The sequence below is a fragment of the Daktulosphaira vitifoliae genome, unplaced genomic scaffold, assembly GCF_025091365.1.
Source record: "Daktulosphaira vitifoliae isolate Bord-2020 unplaced genomic scaffold, ASM2509136v1 Scaffold_4, whole genome shotgun sequence".
Taxonomy (NCBI): domain Eukaryota; kingdom Metazoa; phylum Arthropoda; class Insecta; order Hemiptera; family Phylloxeridae; genus Daktulosphaira; species Daktulosphaira vitifoliae.
Window position 1 is genome coordinate 15,324,447 of NW_026099575.1, and position 27,451 is coordinate 15,351,897.

General features: G+C 26.5%; 2 protein-coding genes across 2 annotated transcripts; both read right to left on the reverse strand.

Moving 5' to 3' along the window:
- Positions 1 to 1,030: 1,030 nt before the first annotated feature.
- On the reverse strand, positions 1,031 to 7,383 carry LOC126904674 (uncharacterized). Its single transcript, XM_050683891.1, has 6 exons — positions 6,242 to 7,383; positions 2,992 to 3,093; positions 2,671 to 2,808; positions 2,052 to 2,135; positions 1,698 to 1,854; positions 1,031 to 1,517 (listed from the first exon to the last, which is right to left on the reverse strand). Exons 1-6 carry the CDS (start codon positions 7,074 to 7,076, stop codon positions 1,379 to 1,381), a joined length of 1,455 nt encoding a protein of 484 aa, XP_050539848.1. The 5' UTR covers positions 7,077 to 7,383; the 3' UTR covers positions 1,031 to 1,378.
- An 860-nt stretch (positions 7,384 to 8,243) lies between these two features.
- On the reverse strand, positions 8,244 to 12,206 carry LOC126904676 (hippocampus abundant transcript-like protein 1). Its single transcript, XM_050683894.1, has 6 exons — positions 11,311 to 12,206; positions 11,129 to 11,230; positions 10,815 to 10,952; positions 9,648 to 9,731; positions 8,910 to 9,066; positions 8,244 to 8,594 (listed from the first exon to the last, which is right to left on the reverse strand). The coding sequence occupies exons 1-6, from the start codon at positions 12,140 to 12,142 to the stop codon at positions 8,495 to 8,497; spliced, it is 1,413 nt and encodes a 470-aa protein (XP_050539851.1). The 5' UTR covers positions 12,143 to 12,206; the 3' UTR covers positions 8,244 to 8,494.
- Positions 12,207 to 27,451: the final 15,245 nt, after the last annotated feature.

Sequence of the window (27,451 nt, forward strand, 5' to 3'; positions counted from 1 at the left end):
CACCTTGTATACAAAACATCAGTTGCTTATCTCTGCATCACCCTGTATATTAGCTATTTATGTTATTTACTTTTGTTATACACTTTTGTTACACCCTGTATACTGAAATCGTCAGTTGCATATCTTTGTATCACCCTGTATATTAGCTATTTATGTTATTTACTTTTGTTACACCTTGTATACGTAANAGCTATTTATGTTATTTACTTTTGTTATACACTTTTGTTACACCCTGTATACTGAAATCATCAGTTGCATATCTTTGTATCACCCTGTATATTAGCTATTTATGTTATTTACTTTTGTTACACCTTGTATACGTATATTATTAGTTGCATACCTTGGTATCTTAGGAATATATGTTACTTATGTTTGTAACAACTGTGTAACAAATTGTGGTTTATATCTTTGGAACATCTGTATACTAAATATTTAGCAGTTTATATAACTTCAAAATGTTTTACATATGAACAATTTAAAGGGGCTGTACTTTTGAATCACTTCTAATTTCCTAATAAAATGATGGAAATTTTAAGTATAAAATTAAAAATAAATAAATAGTGGTTGGCATGGCGTTGGAAAACCCCACCCAGTCGGGTTCGATCCCCAGGGTGTCAACGAGATTTTTCTTGTAATTTTCTCATTGCTATTGTCTTGTGCAAGCCGGTCATAATACCAGGTCCGTCCATTATTGGCTTAACCAAGAATCATTTTGATATCCTAACATGTTACAGAGATTGGGCTCTGTAACATGCCAAGTTCGGGAGATAGAACGATGTAAAACTGATCATTTATTAATTCAAAATAAATTAATAATTTTTATTAAACAACAAATTAAACTATATTATATTTTCAAACACTGTTAATTACTGTGTAATAGTACTACAAACATAAAAACGTATGAAATTTAATGTTAATGTCATAGTCAATAAATAAATTGTTATTTACAAAAGTTATCAACTAACGAATATTTGCCAAAAGGTAGCAAAAATAAAAATAACGAGAATTACATACATCTAGTATTGGTAAAATTACACATCTTTACATAGTAAATTATTTATACATTTCAGCGAATAATTAGACATTTACTTTAATTATAATAAAAATTAAAATAGTAGTATACTTGAAATAAAATGAGACCAATAATTAATTTTTAAACTGGTAACTTTAAAGTTTTCTATTTTACTTTCAATATTACTGTGATTAAAAAAACTATTTGAATGATTTTTAAGTCAACATATAATGTGCTTCTTGACAATTTCGATCTCATCAAGAGTAAAGACATAGTATACAATACATAGTCAAAATAAGTATGTCGTTTCGATATTTGCAATATGATCGCACATTTTTAGACAAACTTCAAAATAAATTAATGTTTTTAGTATTTTTTGTCGACTATATCTCCGTCATTGATCGGTTTAACGTCCAATATATAATTTGTTCTTGGATAATTAGTTTTGGTAAGTTCTTCTCTGCTAGCAGAATAGTTAGGAGTACGAGTTAACAAGTACACAGCACTGAAAAATATAATTTCCTAGTAGTACTAAATAATAGGAAATGACCGTGTACAAAAATTCAAACCTATACTTCGATCTTTTATCATTTTTTAAGTTATTTTTACGTTGAATAATATGAATGCTATAATTAAATCTATAGTTTACAATTTGTTTTAATAAAATATTAAAATCAATTCTTACCTAAACAAAAACACCAAAGGAAATGTCAACAGTGAACTTATGAGAAAGAATGCACTAGGCATTGTTTCTAACGTTTTATTATAAACAGTGTTATAAATAGGCAAAAAAGCTCCTTTCACTGAACTTTCTACTAACAACTTAATCGAATTCATCGAACCTAAAAAAAATATATTATTTTATTACTATACATATTTTTAATTTAAAAATTCCAATGTTTGACATTATGTTAACTATCATTATCTACATTCCATCATTTAATAATACTAATGTTAAGTATTAAAACAGAGTCATCACTAGAAATAATAAGTTCTTATGCAATTTTTTTTCGTGGACACTATACATTCACAAACTTACCTAGTTCATCGGAATCTACACATTTTGATGCTATTGATCCAGTAATTGCTAATCCAGCTCCACGAAACATTTCTAATGGTGGCACTGTAAGAAAATGTTTTAAATATCTTGTTAAATAAGATCATATTTGGTAAATATAAGAATACTAACTAACCTAAACCAAACTTTAGATTATAAAAAAAAAATGACTTGGGTTGAAAATTGATTTAATACCAAAATAAATACTTTCTTCAATGCAAAAGAACCTAAGTCTAATTAATTTTAGGTAACTCATTTATTGTTAAATATTCAGTTATTTTTTAATGTTTTAAAGTCTGGATATTATTCAATGAAGGGGCTCGGTAAATAAAGATAATTTTAAGTAAAAACGCATAACGTGGCGAGTTAAGCAAACATTTGACACAAGTCCTGTAAATATGTACCGGTTTTTTAGAATTATAATTATTTAAACAGAACTGTTTAAAATAAATAATTTATGACTTTTAGAGGAAAATTTAAAATTTATAAAATAATATGTATAGATGTAAAATATTGTGGAATTTAATAATGTATTACATTCTTAATGACAAATATATTTTGTAATAAAACGATTGAAAATTCCTTTGAATTTTATAATTACCTAAAAGTACCTGCCATTGTTCGTTTGCTAAAAAGAAACCTATACTTGCCATAAGATCAAAAACTGACGCTATCAGTCCTATTAATGCATCGTTCAATTTAAGTTTGTGACTAAGAATGCTCAATGAAAATATTGAACCTATAAAATATAAATTATTTATAAATAAATGCATTATTCAATTAAATTATAGTTTCGGATTTTTTGATAAAACACCCTAAGTAAAAATCAAACAATAGATAGCATCGTCTATGATCAATAAGTAAAATAATAGTAAATTGAAACGAGGAATACAATCATAAAGTTTCCTTAATTGAACATTACCTCCTAAAATGATAGCCATTTGAAACGCATTAAATATACTGAAGTCGACTTCATTCCAGTGAAATTTGTTTCGAAAGAACAAGTACGTAATTGATACTTCACCTGCAACATAAAAAAAACTTATTACACCTAAACGAAATATAAGAGCAATAAATCATTTTTTCATTAATCATAAGTTCGTACAAGACCTTTATGTTAAATAACATAAAATTAAGTTTTCAAAATAATTAATGAAAATTTTTTTAGCACATAGAGGACAGTTAATTAAATTACAACACTTTGTGAGATAGTAATAAATAATTACAAGTAAAAAATGATCTGAAAAATACACTACGCGTCAATAACTGCTTATTAAAATTTGATTATTACTATTTTTTATTACTTCAAATATTCAATATTTACTCATACTCATAATATATTTAGCCAAAGAGACCGTGACCCCTCCAATTGTCCAATTGTCACTAATAGTAACAGAGTGTTCAGTAAGTATGTAAACAGATTTCTATTGTTCTCATTGTTTATAACAGTTGATCTGTTTCCTTACTTACTGAATACCCTGTATAACTTTGATGTTAGTAAGAATATGTAATAAGTCAAAAAATAGGTTTTTAGTCTCTCAAACAAAAGTCTTGAGTACTGATGTAGTTCGTTATTTATTTACAACAAATAACGGCGGATTTAAGGGGGATCTGAGGGTCTCCCAAATACAAATTTTTACATTATTTATTATGTAAGGTAAGACAATACGTATTAATAACATAAAGTAAATTTTATTTTTTAGGACTCTCTCTTGAAAAATGTTGAAAATCTATCACTAACAAAAAGGATATTTTTTCATTTAAAAACACTTGAATCACAACAATCACTTGAAAGATAAATGTCTTTTAAGTGATATAAACTAAAAAAAAAATATTTTTTTTTAAATTCACGCTCTTATTAACGGAATAAATTGAAGATAATATTTGGCTTTCGATCGATAACCTTCTTTTCAAAATTTCTAATTTTGATCTTAGTTTAACTAAATATAACTCACATCTCGACTTGCATAAATGATTAATCATTTATATTATAAAAAGTGAATTTTACAAAATAACTTAAAAATTATTTAGCCCTTACCACACACTAGTCCATTCTCTATTTTATAGTACAAAAACTGCATAAGAATTAGGTAGACTACTCCATGTAGCTTCTTTTTAAGAATTTAAAACAAATTTCAAGTAAGTGTTTTTGATTAATTGTGTGGAAGAAAATTTAAAGTTTGTCATAAGTTTTATGATTGCTATGTAATAACTAATATAGCAATCTTTACACTTAAAAATTATGTCCTAATTATTAGGACATCATTTGTATAACCCAAATTGATATTTTTAATAGATTAATAATTAAAATCCTTTGAAAAGTTCAAACAATGTCAAGAGTATTTCGAACAAATATGTTAATGGATTATATATAACTGAATATATTTTATTAAAACAATTATGAAACACTATAAATGACATACTTTTATTTGACATTCATATTTTTTAAGTATTACAAATTTAATATGATGAGTATTATTTGATACTGTACTCGACTGTTTATCTCATTGTTAAATATGCTACAGCCGTCTTGATAAATGAAGATAATTATACGTTTTTTGTAATATCTTTTATAAAAGCTATAAATTTAACTAGTCACTTGTGTTTAAAACACAAGTTCATTGCATTGTGCATGTAATTATGCGCATATAAAAAATGTAGTAAATAAAGTTCTGCTATATTACTGAAATATATCATTATAAATATCATTTTTATTACTAATTACTTATCCAAAATTTGCCTTTAATTGTATGAGTTAAAAACTTTCAATACGTGAATGTGAATTTTTTAAGAGTGTATTGATAGAAAATATATTTTTTTGAAACAAGATTTTTTTTATAAAAAGTTCAACTATTTGTTTTTATTACCAAAAAAACCTGAAAATTAACATTAACTTTTACAAAGAACTAAAATGAAAAAAATATAAGATAAGTTAAATAATATTTTATGTTCAGAAAAGTCTGTCTATGTGTAAATAAAATACTGATAGGCATGTGGTTTTATTTTATTAGATTCTTCTTCTTTTTCCTCGCCTTAATCCCAACTACTATTTTATTTTATTAAAGTATATAATAAAACATTGTAGTGTAAACTATGTTTTACTAAGTTGATCATCTGAGGTTTTATGTAAAAATGATATTGTAACTATACTATACATGACTACACTTCATGATAAAAAAAAACATTAAGTTTCAATAATTTACACTCTTAAAAAAAATGTCCGAATTCTCACATAAATTTATTGGAAGTTTTTAACGCATAAAATGTAATGAAAAATTTGGATAAATTGATAGTAAAAATGATATATTTTTGTACGAATATTCGATACTTTATGTCAAAATTACACTACTTGTGTTTAAAAGTAATGAGTATAAAAAAGTGATCATACTCGCATATGAGAATCTATGGATAATTTCTTATAGTTTTTCATACTATATATTTATATGTACATATTGTTTTACATAAAAAAAACACGGATATTACATTAGTATAGCAAAACTATATTAAATAAATTATTTTGTCTAGCCTGCGCATATTTACATGCACTATGCTTTTAAACACAAGTTATTAGTTAAATTTGTAATTTTTATGTTGCGTTTAAAAATATTAGAATTTATATCCTACAAAATTTCAGTAATACAGTAAAGTCTTAATATACGTTTTTAACCGATTAATTTTGAAAATTTTTAACGTTATTCTGATTATTAAAAACGAACATTAAATTGGTATGCAGCGAGTAATCAATTGCATATACAAGTTCCTATGTAAACTTGATTATACAAGTTAGAAAACTTATCTAACATGGTTTAAAATTATTGTTATTATCATAATTTTTTATTAGGTCAAATTATTAAAAATCATTAATTATACAGGTCTGGATTCAAAATAATTGCACATTGGTAAAATATTAGTTTTTGTTGTTAAGAAAAAAAAATTTTTTTTTGATATTATCCTTTTGAGAAAACTAATATACTTTAAAAATAAAATGTGATGAGCTGTTAAATGTTTTTTTTTAACCAAAAAATATTTCCACTTATTAGAAGAAAATTATTAATATTCAACTGTCATTAACAAGTATTGCTGCGTATATTGTTAATGTTAGTGACAAATTACAACAATAAAAGTCATACCCGTTTGATAGAGAAAAAAGGTGTTTAATTAATCGTACCAACCTTCAAGGGGCACTGTCGCAAGTGGAGCGCAGAAGAAAATTGTCAACCACAAGACTAGTGTGACATGTCGGTCCCGAGCTTTGCTCATCACTTGCCAGCACGAGCGAAAGACAGTCATTGGGTTCATCGTGTTCATTATGTCTCGTATGAACGGCTGTTTGTGATATTCCACTGCCGTGTCTTTAATAAACATGGACGCTAAAATTAATGTCGAAATGCCCATCGAAATGGACAGCAAGTATGCATACTGGAAGCCCATTAAAACCACCGCATACCCGTAAATGAGCATGCCCAGTATGCCCCCGACGAATATCACGCACGTGACCATACCGAACTTCACTGTGCGCCATTCTTCAGTCGAAGTGTCCGCCACGTACGCGAAAATTCCAATAAACATCAATGGGGCGCCGCCAGAAAAAGCTTGAGGAATGACTTGGAAGACTGCAGTCAGCCACGGCGACAATGACCAGTGTAGCGTACAGTACACGGACACCGTGTCGGAAATTATTTGGCCTATAATAGGTCCCATGATCAGCGGTCGACGACGGCGGCCATGGAGGTCACTCCACGTCCCCGCAAATAGAGTCAGCACCGTCGGAACGATCTGGTTAACCATACCCTTCCATCCGTTTATGGGTGCCACCAGGTGTTGAACTTCGGTTTCTCGATCACATCTAGCGCCCACTCGATTGTTAATCGTCCCAGACGGATCGCACGCTTTGTACAGCAGCAAGTTCGTACTCAGGCTGCTTGAAAATATTATAGTTATAAAAAAAAGAAAGCCCACCGGTTCTACCGAGACCTTGTTTTTTAAAAACGATAGAACTTTTGACATTCTGAATGAAACTCGAGCTCGCCGTGTTCGCGTGACGGTTGTTCCTGACAGACTGAATGGAATGATCGCTGACCGGTTACTAAACACCAATATTGTGATAATACGTTTTTTATCAATACTTCTTATTATTGTTATTTGCTTTGTGTATTAAATTATATATTATTATTGAATAGATGTTGTTGCTTTTCTTATCTGGACTATGAAAATTTCATAATATGAACATTTTCATCAAACGTCTTCATCGCTGATCAGATAACGAGATTTAATTAAAACATGAAATACAAAATCTCTCATCATGTTTCAAAACTGAAAATTGTTGAACCGTTCAGATTTGATTGTGTATAATCTATTGGACAAATCCTATTGGAACCACTTAATTTTATCAATCTACTTACAAATAAAAATTAGGTGATGGAAGTTTACATGGCGATAAACAGTCTAATCGACAAGATTTCGAGAGCAAATTATTCTTTAAATTCTATTAATACACAAGAAGGACCTTATTTATATTCAGTAAAGCAAATAAACACACATTTTTGTCACAATTATCACATTTGTATGCATAACCATGAATGACATTTTCTATGACGTACTCGCACGAGACACATACAAGTGGCATACGCACGTTATTTTTAAGAGCAGTGTCATGATATTTATGATTTGATGGTTTTATAATGGTTTTAGAATAATATCCAGAGAATATTATTCTCATTTTTTACATTGGCGGTACGATGAGTATGGCTAGTGATAAAAGTAGTAGCACACGTTCTACAGTTATTACTTAAAATTGTTAATAACTTCAGGTATACTGGTCCAAAAGTTGGTATCGACCAGTCATTTTTTAAATTAGATCATTCCCTATTTTATAAGCTAGTTAAAAAAAAATAAAGTTGACACACGTTTATGTCATAAGGGATGATTCTAAAAAGTAATTAGTTTTTGTTAAATCAAGAATTACATGTAACTAAAAGAAATAAAAAATCAATATAGTATTTATTTTGAGAGTAATCCAGTGGTGTTATGATAAACCAATCGACTTGTATATGTGTATTACTTCCTTGCAAGTTCATGTGCAATTATTAATTCTCACTCCATTAGTAATATCTTATTTTAGATGATGGTTAATACAAACTATGTAGTTTTGAAAAATGAATTTTACAATTGACATAATCTATAGTTATGGCTATATATTATACAACATGATATTCTCATACAATTTGTAATAGGAAACGGTGATTAACATTATAAGTAATGCAATCTATTTTATTTGTTGCAAATACAGTATATATAGTTAATTATTCTACATAATATTTTTTTATCACAACGAACAAACGTTATACCATTGATTTAACGATAGTAAAACTAAGTAAACAATACTGTTCTTAAATTATATTCATACATAAGATTTATCATTGTCACTAGTTATTCATTTCAACATTATTTGTCTCATTTTGATTGTGGGTCGACTCGTCTTTGCTTGTAGATTTTGCAGTTTTTCGTGTTAAAAAATATATCACACTAAAAATGTTGTTTAGCCATCAGAATGTTGTTGTAAATAGAAGTTAAAAATAAAGATAAAAATTATTTTTGAGAGTTATTCGTTAACAGAAAAAACAATTTGTTTACATATATCTGTATACAATGTTTAATGGATGTATTCACGAAGGAGCGATATGGAGAATGGAACCCATCATTATCAAAATAAATTAATGATAATGGTGTATTCTTGAGGAAGAAGTAAAAAATTTCTTATGAATATCCCCACCCCCAAGACAAAACCCTGAACACGACACTGTTATATCAAATATCAAATAATATTATGGATTTTCTTACCAAAATAAAAACAACAATGGAGTTGTAAGTAATGTACTTAACAGAAAGAAAGCATTGGGCATTGTTTCTAAAGTTGCATTGTAAACATTATTATACACCGGCAAAAAAATTCCTTGCATACAACATTCCACCAATAATTTTATTGAATTCATTGAACCTAAAACGGTACCATGAACTGCCTTAGCCATTTATTATATTACTAGATTTTTAATTAATTCGCATTTTCAAATATTTATAAATGTTTGAACAAAACATTTTATTTATTTATAAAAGAAACATTAAAATATATTTTTTTTAATAAAAATGTTGATACTTTGCTTGTAGTGGTAATAAGAAGCATTAGTGGTTTAAAATTTAATTTTTTTGATTTGCATTTTTTCTATGCATAAATGTTGCTAGAAACTCAACTACTAAAAAAATATATGCCCGCGAACTGGGTATTAAATTCAGATCTCTGGCTATCCTCACTAAGCTACTCGGCGGCCATACCTCATTTTCAACTCCCAAATCTCTCAAGTGGTTTGTTATTACGTGACATTTTTGAACCCCCTCAAAACGGGCGGTAAAAATTGCGGAGTCTGGTACAAAGTAGATTTGCGGGAATTTTTAGATTGTTTAAATTTAAAAAATAACCTCTTTTTTTAATCATGAATCCCTCTTTAATATATTCCTGGCACTTAAATATCAAAACGAAAATTAATAACTCAATATTAGTTTTATAATATTAATATTACTTACCCAATTCGTCGGATTGAACACATTTTGAAGCTATTGAGCCCGTAATTGCTAAACCAGCGCCTCGAAAAAGTTCTAACAGAGGAACTGTAAATAAATATAAACATTTGTTAAAAATTTTATAGACAGAAGATTATTTTCTTTCTAAAGTTTATTGCGTATTCACAATATACACTGGTCAGGATTTAGGAATGTGAACTGGGTTTATTTATTTATAGCTGAGTTCATTCCATAAGTAACTCTAAATTATTTCCCTTATATTTCACTTGAAATATCAGTTTTTTGTAAATGTTTAGCAAGTATTTAGTTTTCAATTCGGTGCAAAGATTTAATTATAGGGAACTTGAGTCTCTAGACTCTCTTATACCCCCTTAATTTTATACTGGGTGAATATACAGGATAATTTATTTATCATGATTAATTGATCAAAAAATAATATTGAGGATTTTGTATTCGGTATATTTTTTTCTCAATTGATCAATAATAAATGATTTTTTTTTGTCCACTCCTTATATATAATAAGGATGTCAACATTATTTTTTCAAATTGCAACATACATAATTAACTAGCTTTTATATTAGTTAATTAAGAAACTGGTCGAGAACAATTTTTAAACAAGTATATCGGAAGTTATTAATATTTTATAGTGATGACTGAAAGTGTGACGTGGGTGTTGTTAGTTATTTCCCAGTCGTACTCTTCCTCCCGCCAAAGTATAGAAATATCAATAATTTCCGAAATTCTGTTGAAAAGTTGTTATTGACTAGTCATAATAGTCTTAATAATTAAATAATAATCTATTGAATAAGCTAGTTGATTATGTGTGTTACTACTTGAAAAAATTAAGTTGACACCCTTATATTGAATGATTTATAAAAAATGAATCACTCTGTACACGAGTACAATATAAGTTATATAGAATAATGATGAAATGAAATTTTATTTCTTGAGATTGTTATTCTCATTTATTTCTCAATATTTTTTTTTTGACATCGTCCTAAAATTTGATTTGAAATATTAGATAAAATCCAATTAAATAACTGAAACAAGAGCAACAAAATTTAAAATTATGATTTTAAAATCAAATTTCGCCAAGAAAAATTCAATTTCGAATCACCCAAGTTTTGAATTGACTCATCAATTTTTATATTTAATTTATTTAAAAATTACCGCAATACACCTGCCATGGTTCACTAGCAAAAAAGAAAGCAATGGCTGCCAATAAGTCAAAAAATGATGTCAATAAGCCGATTAGAGCGTCGTCCCATTTAAAAATATGACTCAAAAGACCTAGAGATATCAAAGAACCTGAAATAATAAATGCATTTAATAAGTGCGTATTCAAATATAATACACAAATTTTAATTGCTCATTAGCAACTCATTATGATTGTATTTGTTGTTTGTAAATACAGATATAAAAGTATTACATAATTTAATTACTGCGTTATAGTCAATTTCATTAACATGTATAAATTATTTTACCAATTAATAAGATCGACATTTGGTAGGCATTGAAAATACTAAAATCAACTTCGTTCCAATTAAACCTTTTCCGTAAATATAAATATGTAACTGCATTTTCGCCTAATAATCATTTAACAAAAATGTGTGTTTTTAAACATTTGTTATTTAATAGACGTAAAAAATGTAGTTTCATTAATTACCTTCCAAAGGCACATTTACTAATGGTGAACACAAGAGTACCACCAACCATAAGACCAGAGAGACATGACGACTGCGAGTCTTACTTATCACGCCGTACCACGACCGAAAAATGTTCATCGGATTCACAGTATCGATAATGTCTTTGACTAAAGGCTTTTTTGTGTAGCTCGCGGTAGCATCTTTTACGAAAATTAACACTAAACATATGTTGACTATACCCATTGCGATGGAAACGGTGTACGTGTAAAAGAAGCCCAGCATAAGAACTATGTTTCCGTAAATTAGCATTCCGAAAATTCCCCCCAAAAATATAGTACATGTAACCAATCCGTACTTTATAGTCCGTATTTCTATTGTTGTAGTGTCGGCGACATGAGAAAAAATCCCTATGAACATCAATGGGGATCCTCCCGAGATGGCCAACGGCAACGACTGCAAAACGGCCGTGATCCACGGAGAGATCGACCATTGAATTGTACAAAAAGCCGACAAAATGTCAGAAATTATCAATCCAATTACTGGACCTAAGATCAACGGTTGCCTTCGTTGACCGTGTCGATCACTCCAAGCTCCCGCAAACATTGTCACTACCATCGGAATTACTTGCTGAATTATACCCTTCCATCCATTTATAGGAGCCACTATGTGTTGAGCTTCGGTTTCAATGTCACACTTGGCACCTATCCGATGAACGATACCACCAGTCGGATCACATGCTTTGTACAACAGCAGATTTGTTCCCAAGCTACCCGAGAATATTAACGTGACGAAATAAAGGAACCCTGTCGGCTCTACTGAGAGTTTACTTTTCAAAAAACTTAGCAACGACATAATTGTCGGTTAATAACGGTCTTTATACGAGTCCGTCTTTATAGTAACTGGTGGATTCAATGCTTTCTCAATAAATTTACTATCGCTCATAATATAAGATTGAAAAATAAATGTATACAATGTATTATAAGAAATACACCGATAACAAAAAACTATATTAATTGTAGTTATCAATCAACAGATTGTGCGTATATGAAATAATACTTTACTCGCCTTACATTTCTCGTGCATTAATTATAAGCGATTTTTTAAGAGATCGCAAAATGAACTGTGTTAAAAATTATGTAAGCAATCTTTAAAGAATTTTTCAACAAGATATAAATGAAATTAATGTAGGTTGATTATGGTCCGCAGAGTAGGTAGATCCGGGTAGATACAACTCGTACTGGTGTGCATTTATAATGAATACTTCTCTTACGTTACATACCCACTCAATGTATTAACCTGGTAACCCAATAAGCACTTATTCTAAAATTTTTATCGACCCAACAACATTTCTTGTTAGAAAAACGCAAAAATGGTTATTATGGAATTTTGTAAAATATAAAATTTCTATTTTCAATATTTTCTTACTGGAAACAAATAATAAATATATACTTGAATAAAGTTTAAAAATACAAATATGGTTACAAAAAAAATTACAGATATATAATAATCGAATCGAAAGTTGTCAGTTAGATTTATTTGATGTATTTCATGTCATCTCATTGCGCTAAATTTGTCGCGTACTATGGAATGGTACACTATACAGATTGTTCAGTAAGTCAGGAAACGGGTTTCTATTGTTCTCATTGTTTGTAACAATGAGAACAATAGATACCCGTTTCCTGACTTACTGAACACCCTGTATATAAAATATACTAGGGATTTCATATACGGGTAAGTAAATGGTTTTTTATGATATCACTATCACAAATATGGATCGTTTATTGTTAATTATGACTATAGACAGATATGTTTTCTGTATTGCCAGTGGCGTATTTATAAATGTGAACTCACAACAATGTTCCTTACAACCACACTTTAATCATATCTTTTGATAATAACATAATTCACTGCGTATCTGCGGATGCGACACCATAAAAAACAACTAGCTACCTGTATTTGCGATCCCTTGTACATTATACATGTATATTATCTCAAAAATTTAAAACATTAAATTTTTATATCTAATAAACGAATAAAGTTCTGTTCAAAATTTAAATGCCATTTACTGTTCAAATAAAACTTCAAACATTTTATTAAATTCATATATGTATTCCCATTTGAAAAAACAAAGTTGACGCCCTTACAAGGCATAAGGGATGAATTTAGAAATATTACATAGCTATTAATTCAAGAATTAATTAAGTACCGTCGTGAAAAAGTTTACATATGCGAAAGGAAAATAATAAAAAACATTGACTAACAAAATCACGTTTCAAGTTCATCAGATGTTGGTGTAAAAAAGAGTTTACATAATTAAAAAGGTAGCAACAGTGATATGAATATACATTCGGTGGTAACTTAAACACTTAATTATGATACAGAAATCAACAACTGTTTTCATTATGATTAAATTTATGTGATTATTATAGTTTTATATGATTATTTTCATTTAATAAAATTTGACAATAAATATTAACGATAAACTGATTGTGTAGAATTTAGCCACAATGAATTGACATATATCCAATACCTAATTGTCGAAAAAATGTACATAAATAAAAATAAAAAATCAATGATAGCGTTTAGCATAATTCGAATTAATATTGAATACAAATGGTAATTTGAAGAAATTATTCGAAGTAATAGAAATAGGAATGAATAAACTGGTGTGGTAGTATATAGTTGTATTTCAGGTGTCCAATTTTATATAAAATTTTTGAGTTTCAATCTTAATTTTCTTAAGAAAAAACAGATTGAGGTTGAAAAAAAATATTGTGCTAGAATTAATAATTTATTATACATCTTCAATTAATAAAAATCATATCCTAGAGTAGAATCAAACCAAAAAAATAAGAGTCAAATTCAGATTAGACATTTTAAAGCTGGGGTTTCAACTTAAAATAAGGTCTCTTAACAAGTGACATTATTTATGCTACATTTACAAATAAATCTGAGCTTTAAAACCCATAATCTGTTCTCCTCTCCTTATTCGTAATTTGAACTTATCTGTAACATTAAAAATAGAGGAGTAACCATTAGGAGAACAAGGAATTAGATATATATGTCTTATATAAATAAAATATATATTATAAAATGCAGAATTTTTTTTGAAAATGTTCAAAAATAGCTCTGTTGTTTGATTATTCATAGCGAAATCTTATTATCAAATAAAAGAGGGAAAGACACAAAATAGTTATGAAAAAGATCAAATTATAAATGTTTAAATGTTGTGTTTCACGAATCCAAATAATTTAATAGCCTTACAACAATTTTATACTACACGTCTATCATGACAAAGTGAACGAGTTTGAGAAATGCCTAAATCTCGAATAGAATAATCAGTAAGATATTAGAAACTTGTAAAATATTTACTTACTACCGTTAAAATAATACTTTATATATAGATAATATTTTATAAATTGTATTACCATTTGTCATTATTGTCTACTATTTATATTCTTTTGAATAAATAACTTAAGTTGATAATAAATCAAATCAATTTGACTTAATACAATAACGGTGAACAAAAAATATCATTTGATTACAGAATGATAACATAAATAGTATGCATACAATGAAAAAAATAATTCTACATATATTTTATGGCTTTATGTAAGCGAGTTGCCAAAAAAAAATATTATGTATATCCATCGTTTATTACACACTTTAGTTTAATTGGAATACAAATAGTGAACAAGTGTTTTTTTAAGCACACAACTGAAATTATTAACTTGAATAAAAATTATTGTACGAAATTTGAATAGTCAAAAAATAAAAATATCACAAAGAAAACAGTGTAAAATTGAACGCTTTATTAAAAATATTGACGATTAGCTAAAAAAAAACCAGCACAGGGGGGTCACAGCACAGTGGTGACGTGGCATAGTTGGATTAAGTATAATGATATCTGACAGTGATTAAAATCACTATCAAAAATAACGTTTCGATGCAAATCATTAGATAGTGTTTAATTTAAAAAAATTGATGGATTATTCCAAAAGCTACATGATCTGTTATTTCCTTATTTACATCCTGATTAAGATAAAGTATGTTGAGTAAAAAAGGGATATAAATATTATTTCTCATAAAAAAATTGTTTTGATCCACACACTTTTCAATAAGTTATAGCATTATAAAGTTAAAAATGTAAAAAAAAAATCGAGAATTTTCACAAAAAAATAGCATATGGTAGCCATTTTCACTTTCAAGACAAAATAGAGTCCGAATTTTTTTTCCATAATAAAGTATATTAAATTAGCTTTAATTTGAGGTATATATGAAAGTGTTAGTATTACCGGAACACATTCAAAAGTTGAGTTGAAAAAGTTATCATTTTGAATTCCCCTCGTGGCAGGTAAAGAGTCAAATAAATAAATAAAATATACTAAATGATAGGTAAAGACATCATGCATCTATAAAAAAAAATTACATTGATCCATACATTTTCCAAAAAGTTATAGCATTATAAAGTTAAAAATATAAAAAAGAATTTTTTTACAAAAATTGTATTTTTTTTATTAACTATGATGTCTGTTTTTACCGTGAAGACAAAATAAAGTTCAAATTATTTTATTTTCCATAATAAAGTATATTACATTAGTTTTAATTTAAGATATATATATAAAAGTGCCAGACTTTCCGGAACACTTTCAAAAGTTAAGTTGAAAATGTTGAAATGTATTCAATTTACAGTAACATAGCCAGTAGGCATATCCCTACTATTGATCGTTATAAATATTTTGAAAATAAAGAGCGTAGACGTACAATAGAAAATTTTTGGGGGAGCTAAATTTAGTTTTTCTAAATTTCTGGGGATGCTAAATTGTAATACCCCCACCCAACGCTTATAATGAAGAGAAGGGGTATAATTTTGCTTATTTATAAGCAAAATAAAATAAAGATGTTTACTATAAATTATTAAAAAAATTGCTATCTTTATAACGCCTTTTTAAAAAATCTTGGAGGTGAAATTACATAATAAATGTTTATCCTTAATTATAATCGATGGGTAGATTTTTTTGCTTATTGATTTTAACTGAGGCAGCTATCGAAAAGAAATACATTTTTTAATTATTATTTCCAATTTAAAAATAATTTGTATACAAATTGTACAATTTTTTCATGCGAAAAACTATAATCTTAATGAATTAAAGTTTAAATTTGAATTTTTATTAAGTAATTTATATCGTAATATGTGTAAAAAAACTAACCGACCTACTATCATTTTACTATTTTTATTAAAAAGGTATGCAAATTCTAAAAACAAACAACTTTTGAATTAACATTTCAGACGTTATTAACAATTTTTTAAACGAGAAGTTAAAAATTAAGAAATATTAAGTCGAGAAATGCCTTGTGATAAAAATAATAACAACAGCGTCTCACCTACAGCCATCACTATAAAATGTTAATAACTTCCAAAATACTGGTCCAAAAGTTATTATGACCAGTCATTTTCTTAATTACATTATCTATTATCTAATAAATAATCTAGTTAAGTATATAAGTTGCCATTTGAAAAATTAAAGATGACACTCTTATTAAATATAAGTGGGATAAACAAAATATACGACGCATATTTTATGTTTATTTATATTTCGATTGATAAATTGAGAAATCACGTAACTGAAAAAAAAAAATCTATTAATACTACTATTTAAATTAAGTAGTTGTGTTAAATAATCGCCTGGTATATTTCACAGTTATTTTCTTAATATATGCATTTTTATTAAAAGAAATATGTAGAAACAATAAAATTCTAAAAATACTTATTTTTCATAAACATTATTATTCAATAATAATGAACAATTATTCAACTATTTTTTGATAATATTCCACTAAACTTGATTTTAAATATTTAAATGGCGTAACCATTTGTATTAATTAATAAATTATGAGCTGAACACATTAAAAAAACACGTGTGCTATAACTATAGAATAGATAAAATATTTCTATTCTAACGTAATTACATTGATACACATGTGTAATCTATGATAATTATAATTGGATTTTGTTCAAATAAAATATTACAGTAAGCTAAATAAAATATCGTATTAGACACGGAACAGTTGTATATATAACATCTAAAAGAAGGATAAAATCAGTCTTTTTACAAAACATTTTCATAGAATAAGATAGAAAAAGTATGTAAAAATGAAATTCTTAATATTAATTTCTTGTCTTGTACATAAAATTTCACGAGATATTTTTTGTTTACCAAATACTAATGAAATTCAATGTCAGTTTATTTTTCGTGCTGGAATCTATATGGATCTATGTGAATCAATTTTTAATAATCCAATTAACATTGACAATAATTTTCAGTTGGTGAAGACGTTTAGAGAAACAATTGTGCAAATGTTAGAAGTAACAACCAATATTAAAGAAAATCGGTTTTCTTTACCTATCATATGGATGGTTTATCATTATTCACAACAACTTTACATGATGATAAAAATTAAAGATATTCAAAAAAAGATTAACCTACAAATATATAGGATTTTGCATGACAATTTAAACGGAATCCTTAAAAATCACTATAAGTCTGATCTATGTATGAAATCATTGTCAAAAATTGATATGAAAAATTTATCTATCATTGAACAAGAAACAGTTTTAATGAATCATTATATAAAACCTTACTTTAAAAAAAATAAATATCCAAATTTGTGGAGTATCAATTCTATCGAAAAAACTTTATTTTTAAATGATGTTTTTAAAAATGATAATTTTTTAGATGCTATTATGGTTATATTTGAAGATGTTAGACTAAATGAATATTGGGGTGGCTACGAACGCAGTTTAAAACCTAATGACGTAAAAGTAATATCGAGAAGTCTAACGAAAAAAATTGAAAACTTCATAAAATTTCACGAAAATTTCATATACTTTTTAAAAATGCTCATGGGCCATATTACATGGAATTACATGACTATAATTGATAATATACTTCAAAATAATCCCTATAGTAAAATTCGTAATCAGATTCAAAAATCTAGTTCAATTGCAATTCAACAAATGACAGACTTTAAAGAGTTTTTTCATTTGAATGATGATACGGACATGCAGAATATTATAGAAATATTAAAAAATTATATCGATAATATAGAAAAAAAAAATGCTAAAAAAAAAGAACTAGAGAAATTGATTAAAAAAATTTCAAATTCAGGGAGTGTTAAATTAAATATTTGTTCAATGTCAGATGAATTTGTTCAAAGTGAATGTTCACAAAATTATTTAGGTAGTTTAATGAGAATTGCACACAATTATAACATAACGGATATAAAAGTAAATGAAATCGATGATTATTTTATTAAATTCAGTATATTAACTTATAAAGTAATTGTTAAATATTTCAAACAAATGTTAAAAGGAGTGAACTTTAAATTACTAATTTTATTCAAAGGAATTATCAATTCACCTGATTTTCAAGCTTTAAAAACACTTGACAACTGACAGCCAAGACAACGAATATTAAAGGGATATAATTACTCATTCCATTTTACTTATTTACAAAATTTTACAAGAAGCCCAAGTAAATTTTCTTATTTCTTTAAATTTCTTTTTGTAACAAAATTGAATGTATAATAAATATATTTATTTGTGTTTTTTCTTATAAAAATAAATACAATATAATATCGTTTATAGATAGTTTATTATAAATGTTTTTAAGGTTTATAATTATAAATTAAAAAAAAATACTGAATGAGGAGTATTCCAAAGAGACATTAGAGTATTGCTGACATTCGTTAAAATTTCCTGAGTTACCCCCAGATTTCTTATTCCAGGAGTCTTCTTCTTACTTTTCTTTTATCTCGCCTTTATCCCAACTGCTTGGGGTCGGCCATCTTTATCCTAAACTTTCAATTGGCACGATCTCCCACATCATCTACGCACACATCAGCCGTCCTCATATCGCATTTAATACATCCCTCCATCTCTTTTATACTGTTCTTCTATCTCTTCTTCCCTCAACATTCATTTCCATAACTGTTCTTACAGCTTCCGATTCGTATCTTCTCATAACATGACCAAACTATCTAAGTCAATTTTCTCTCATCTTATCCATGATTGACGTTACATCTACGTCCCTTTCATATGTTTGTTCCTTATCATATCTTCTCTAGCTACTCCATTCATCCATCTACGCATTCTCTTCTCTGCTACACTTTTCTCTGCTCTATTCTCTTCTCAACCACTTCATATTCTAAACCATACACCATAGCTGGTCTCACAACAGTCTTATAGAACTTACCTAACAGCCTCATTGGAATTCCTTTTCGCATGACACACCAGACGCTTCTCTCTACTTTAATCACCCGCACTTAATACTGTGTCTTACATCTTCGACAATACTACAGTTCTTTTGCACAACTGAACCTAAATACTTGAAATGTTTCACTTTCTTTTAAACATTATTTTTAAAACAGCGTCATGTAAATAAATATCAAACAAAAGTAGCTAAAATAGTTAACAAAATGTTCCTGTTTTTTTCAAATTATTATCTTCGATGCGAAGCTGAGAAGGTATTAATTTTACAATGATGTGTTTTTTTTTGTGTGTGTGTATGTTGCCACTTTTTCTCGGCACTCACTTGACCGATTTTGATGAACAATACGTCAAAGATCACAAATCGTATCTGATTGAAGACATTACCCTTAAAAATCGAAAAAAATTCTCTCGTTTCCCGTAAATGGGGGAAATTTCCAAAAAAATTACAATTTTTCAAATCGGTAAATTTTGTCATTTTTTTTCACTTATTTTTCTTAAACTACCATAACTTTATCTAAAATTAAGAAATCAACATAATATTTTTTATTTTGAAACCTTAGATATTTTTCTTTCATTTGATATTATTTTTTTGAAAATATAACAATTAACCTGCTCACTAGGGGGGATTTAAAATAGCAAATTTTTTACAAAAACTAACTTTTTCAACTTAACTTTTTACAATGTTCCGGAAATTCTGCGTCTTTTAACCATATATCAAATTAAAGCATATATCATGTACTATAAAATAAAAATAAAAAACTTGTACAAATAGCTTCCGTAATTAAAAAACATGTTATTATTGTGTTAAAATATTTGATTTTCGATTTTATATTTTCAAGTTATAATTGCTATAACTTCTTGAATAATGTATGTATCAACACAATTTTTTTTTCCTAAATACATTATAGATACTTCTTTTATTTAACATTCTTTTAAGGTAAATTGGACAACTTTCCTTTATACAGGGGCTTTTAAAACTTTTTCACCTTTTCTTCTATAGGAAAAAGGCCGTCAAATTTAACGAAAATTATAATTTTTATATAAAAATCACTGTTTAACATGAAATATTTTAATATTTAAAACTGCCATAACTTTTTGAAAAATGAACAAATTAAAATTATATTTTTTGTATTGAAACCTTAGATATTTTTCTTTCATTTGATATAATTTTTTTGAAAATCTGACTCTAAACCGGCCCGCAGGGGGAATTCAAACAAATAATTTTTGCACACAAGTTAAGCTTATTCAATATAATTTTTGAAAATATTCCGGAAATATTGACACTTTTATTTAATTTTAAATTAAAGCTTATATTATTATTTAGAATAAAGTTCATAAGACATAAGAAGTTAAACTTATTTAAATTTTTTAGCTTTTTTAAAGTCGAAAAAATAACTTTAAAATTTGAATCAGTTTGAATTGATGATTACATTTATCGGCGAAAGAAACAAACAACAATTGCCGAATCAGTAACACAAGTGTCTCTCATGGTTAGGGTACCAAGTTCGAATCCACCTGTGACAATTAATATTTTTCTTTTTTTAAGTTAGAAAAATCTTCAAATCATTTGATTTTTATCTCATTTAGATTTATTAACTTCAATAAATATCAAGGATCCCATCACTGTAGTCTCCCCTCATGAGAAGAAATTTCTTATTCATGCTAATATTATTTTACTAGTGTTTCTTTTTTGCTGCGATTTATTTTTCCAACTCTCAATCAACCAACTTTTTTCAACGATATGTCAAATGATTACAATTCGTATTTAGTTGAAGATATTACCCTCAATATATAAAAAAAAATTTATTTATTGTTGAATTAGATTTAATGTGATAAAAATATTCAACTGCAAAAGTAAATAATTTTACTTTTTAATTTATTAAATTTTTAACTCTATTTGTGTGTGTTACTAATAGTCTTTAACATTCCAAATGTTTGGAATATTATTGACTGTTAATATTCTAAATTTATTGGTAACATGTTGCTATATAAATCACAAATCTAAAAAAAATTATTTTTAGTTTCGCCCGAATTTAATAATGGATTTTTATAATTATAATCAAAATTTATAGTACACTCAATTGAGTACATTTTTTTAATATTTTTTTTATTATTGGTTTTTTTAGTTAAAGTAAATCATTAAAATTAATTTAGGTCTGCATATTTCAATTGTAGAATCTTTTTAAACACTAAAAGTTAAATAGAAATGATTTCTACGATTTCTATTTAACTGATATGTTACGATAAAAGTGCAAAAAATCGAACCTTACTAATAAATTTACTGTAAATAGTAATTATAAAATATCCTGAGTGCATATTAATCTATATAATACCATTTTTTTTATTTACTAATGTCATTATGGAATTAAATTCATTTTTTTTTTATTATAAACTTTCACTCTAAAGGGCAAAAAAAAGTAGATAAAAAATATTTACTTTTAACATATTAAAAATAAAAATCAATAATAATTTGAAATGAATTAATTATTAAAACTATATGATATATAATTAAAAATATTTTGCTTTTGTAATTATCTACCAATTTCTTAGAATTAAACACTATCTACAAATTTGCATCGAAGCGTTTCTAATGATAGTGACTAGGGTGGTCCTTAATTTTCATTTTTTTAAATTTGAACAGGCTACCCCCGGAATTTGTTCAAAACTATAAAAGTTTATAAGAAAAAAATTGTAGATAAGAATATTTTACATAAAAAAGTTATTACTGAAAAAGTCATAAGTCAAATATTTACCTCACAAAAGTTAAAAATTTAACAAAATTGAATTCCTAGTACTATATTTTCAACTTTTTTTTTTTTGTAAATTACCGAGTCTCGGAAATCAAATTGCCCACCTTCATTGCTTTCCTCCTGAGTCCCTAGTACCGTTTCACAATTTTTCTCGATTGGTAAATACAGTGCGCGTCTACGTCACTTGCCGAGGACTTGAAAGTTAGCTTGCCTATATGGAACGCCTGAACTCATAAGTCATCGAAACATTCGTTCAAACTTAATCATCAGTGAGCGTATCATAATGTTAAACTATTAAAAGTGTTGCAATTGAAATCAATTTTACTAATTTGTATAAATGTAAATTAAATTTATAGAATAATTTCTTTATGTAACTCAGACAAATTGTATTATTCCTTGATTAACAAATATTGTTATACAAAAATAACGTTTATTTTAGTGATAAAAATAAAGTTATCAAGTTACCATTTAGAGTTAAGAAAAGTTAAATTGCCAAAATAAAAATCTTTTTACTCGAATTATAGAAAATACATTTTTTTTATTATAATATACTAACAGTCCATACCAACATAAAAAATACTCCATGACTGATAAAGTGCATATTATCTTAAAAAAAAATTTTTAATTCTAATATAATTTTTATTTTACAAGAAATTAAATGGTTTAGAACAAGAATCAATATCTGATCAAATTAGAATGACTGATAAGACTGATAATTAATCATTATTTATAAGAAAAATATTCGTATAATAAATATGTCATTCTTTTATATTTTGTTAATTTCACGTGAGTTTATAACTAATTTGTCTACCTTAAAATTTTTGAAACTTATTTATGTCGATTTACACATTTTTGTATTTCAATATCTCAAATACAATTATAAATATATAATATGCAACAATAAAAAAAAATTTATATGAAGAAAATGGAAATTTTACAAACTTTTACAACAATAAATATAATTTTAATTTTAATTTTTCTGGCTAAAAGTTTTAATGGCCAATGTATTTTTCGTTTTACATAATGCAAAAGCGATTGTCTATTCCAATTTATTTGTTTTTATATAAATTTTTCTTCTTGTTTCCATGACTACAAATTTATATTGTTTAAGTTAATATTTTTTAACAGTCACGGGCGATTTAGGTGTGACACGGAAATTTTCTTAAGCCCGAAAAACTCACAAAAGTTGCCCAAAACCTCTTTAATATTTGATTTTTTGTAGTCAGATATTTAATTTATATCTTTGCACGAAAAGTTAAACATGAAAAACAAAACCAAAAAGATTATAAGTCATCTAAAAACTGGACATAGAAAATCAAATTCCATTCTCGTCAACATACGTTCAAATCCTCATTATATTGGCAAACGTCCAAATAAACGTAAAATTATAAAATTTTATAAAGATCTTTTAACATTTTATGAAGACGAGGATACAACGATTCAAAAGCCTGAAACTTCCAAGACGTTTCAATCAAAAAAGACACTTAATGTTGGCCATGTTAAGAAAATTACTAAAAAACAAACAACTGTCAATAAAAGACAAGTAAAAAATTCTGATGCGTTAATTTTGAAACGTAAAAATCAAACTCGCAATAAGTCAAACGCTAAGATATCTACTAAAAACAAATCAAATTCAATTAATGTGGAAATACCATCCGAAGCTGTCAAACATATGAGTAAGATTAATTTATTTTATATTAATATATTTTAATATACAATTTATATATTTTACATAAAATATTTATAATTTTTGAATCAATAGATCCGATTGTATTGATCGAAAGAATTCCACAAGACATTATAGACTATTATATGTCTAGTAAAAAAACTAATGCAGACGAAATAGTAAATAATTCTGGTGAACAAGAAAATGTAAGAATTAACAATTCTGAAACCCACAAGATGTATCGAAAAAAGAATAGAACTCCTGTCATCGACATCAACATACGTTTAAATCCTCATTATATTGGCAAACGTCCAAGTAAACGTAAAATTATAAAATTTTATAAAGATCTTTTAACATTTTATGAAGACGAGGATACAACGATTCAAAAGCCTGAAACTTCCAAGACGTTTCAATCAAAAAAGACACTTAATGTTGGCCATGTTAAGAAAATTACTAAAAAACAAACAACTGTCAATAAAAGACAAGTAAAAAATTCTGATGCGTTAATTTTGAAACGTAACAATCAAACTCGCAATAAGTCAAACGCTAAGATATCTACTAAAAACAAATCAAATTCAATTAATATGGAAATACCATCCGAAGATGTCAAACATATGAGTAAGATTAATTTATTTTATATTAATATATTTTAATATACAATTTATATATTTTACATAAAATATTTATAATTTTTGAATCAATAGATCCGATTGTATTGATCGAAAGAATTCCACAAGACATTATAGACTATTATATGTCCAGTAAAAAAACTAATGCAGACGAAATAGTAAATAATTTTGGCGAACAAGAAAATGTAAGAATTAACAATTCTTGTAAGTAAGCTTAATTTATTTTATATTAATATATTTTGTTTTTAATTTACAATTTATATATTTTACATGAAATATTTATCAAAAAATTATTTATAATTTTTGAACTTATAGATCCGATTGTATTGATCGAAAGAATTCCACAAGACATTATAGACTATTATATGTCTAGTAAAAAAACTAATGCAGACGAAATAGTAAATAATTCTGGTGAACAAGAAAATGTAAGAATTAACAATTCTGAAACCCACAAGACGTATCGAAAAAAGAATAGAACTCCTGTCATCAACATCAACATACGTACAAATCCTCATTATGTTGGCAAACGTCCAAATAAACGTAAAATTATAAAATTTTATAAAGATCTTTTAACATTTGATGAAGACGAGGATTCGAGGATTCAAAAGCCTGAAACTTTTAAGACTTATCAATCAAAGAAGAGAACTCATCTCGACGACGTTAACGATTCACGTAAAAAATTTAGACTAACAAATAAATATGAAGACAAAGTAAATAATTCTTATACTCTTAATTCAAATCGTAAGAATAAAACTCCTGACGTGTCAAACGTCGAGATATCTAATGAAAACAAATCAAATCCAATTAATGCGGAAATATCATCTGACAAAGTCAATCATATGAGTAAGTGTCATTTTTTTTATAATAATATACACATGTGCATAGAATGAGTGGGTAAAGTATGTCAGCTGCATCACATTCTTGATATTTTGTGTCTTGTTAATATTGCAATTTAAAACACTATACGGCCTCAATATGTATTGAAAATTTAGACTGGGGAAAAAGCCTAGTTGTCTCCACCCAAATGTCGCCTTTGTTTTTCTTATAAAAAAAAATCAAATTCCATTGTTAGAATATATATAATAGTTTGATAGTAACAGCTAATCAATCATTCATTTTATACTATTATTAAAAATATATAAATAATATATTTTTAAATTTTGTATTAGTGTATTTTAGAGTTGTATTTTGTTTTAATGTTTCAAGTAATTAAATTTAGTCTAATTAAGTCACTTAATTATTCATATAACACTTAAATCATAAAATAATCTAACATTTAACTAACATTTTGGAGGGTGCTAATTGGATTTTCATCTTACCCCAAACAATTATACGGGATGTCCAACTAGGTTAGACATATTTTATTATTTTTGATCAAATAATAATTTCGTTGAAATAATAACTTAATATGTACTTGTCCTAATATTATCATCGACCCACAAATTTTTTTGTAAGATAAGGCTGAATAATGGCTATTTTTTAATTTTGAAGACAATAAAATTTCAACAAAATTATTGTTGTATTATAAGTTATAAGTCATATCAAAACATACGTAAATTAAAAAAATGTTGGGGGTAATTTTGTCAATTGAGGGGCTTAGCACCTTCTTGTTTCCTAGTTGTGTTTATAACAAGAAACCCTAAAGGAGTTCCTCGGAAACCCTTCTACACTAAGTCTATTAAGCGAATAGCAAAACCACGTTACTTTAAACATATTTTTCATTTTTGTTTTGAAAATAACATACGAATTCTTATGAAATTATCATAGTAATATTTATTTTTATATATTCTTTTTTAAAGTTCCAATGGTGTTTATAAAAAATATTTTGTCATTTTATAATAATATAATTACTTTTTAATATAAAAATGATTTATTTTGTTTAAAATTGTTATCAGAAAATTAATTTATAATTTTGGTATTTATAGATCCTTTTGTGTTGCTCAAAAGAATTCCGCAAGAAATTATAGACTCCTATGTATTTAATAAAACAATTAATACAATCGAACTAGAAAAATTAGTAAATAATTTAGAACTATCTAACAATGTTGATGGCATAAATAATTTTGATACACCAACTGATAATTCTACAAAAAATAAAAAGTTAAATACGAATAGCTCCACAAAGAAAGTTTCAAAAAAAAAACGATCAAAAAGATCTAGATTCAATTGATTAACTCATCTAAACATTTATTTTTGATAAATCATGACCAAGCAATTTACCTTATAACTGTTACATTTTTTGCCGCAGAGACTATAGATTTAATTTAAACAAATTTTTATTGAACTATACTCTAAGGATGACTTATAATTGTTGAAAAATCAACAGTGTTGTATTATAAACAACTTTCAAGTTGGTAATAATTTTTGTGAACTTTCGTTCAAGAATTTTCAATTTAATGAATAGTTTCGTTTCTATCACTCATTTTGTACATTATTTTTTCTATTATATTTTTTATGTTGTTCTAATCATAAAAATTGTTTTTTTGAATTTTTTTTTTATTTAAGATCTAATAAATATTTTTGTCATTGGATGTTCAATGATTACACGGTGCATATATTTTTTTTATTTAAAGATTTTTTGTGCTATAAATATTTTTAATTGTTCTTTTTCAATTATGTAATTCAATTTAATTTTTTAATATATTTTTGTACTTATTTGAAATTTGTAATTATTTAAATAAATAGCGATAAGATAACATTTTGCTAAAATATATTTAATAAGAACAAATATGTTTTTATTTTTATATTATACAAATAATATTTTGTTTATTATATTATACTACATCATAATTAATGTAGAAAAGAAATCTAAAAAGTAATAAAAAATTAAATATATATATATAG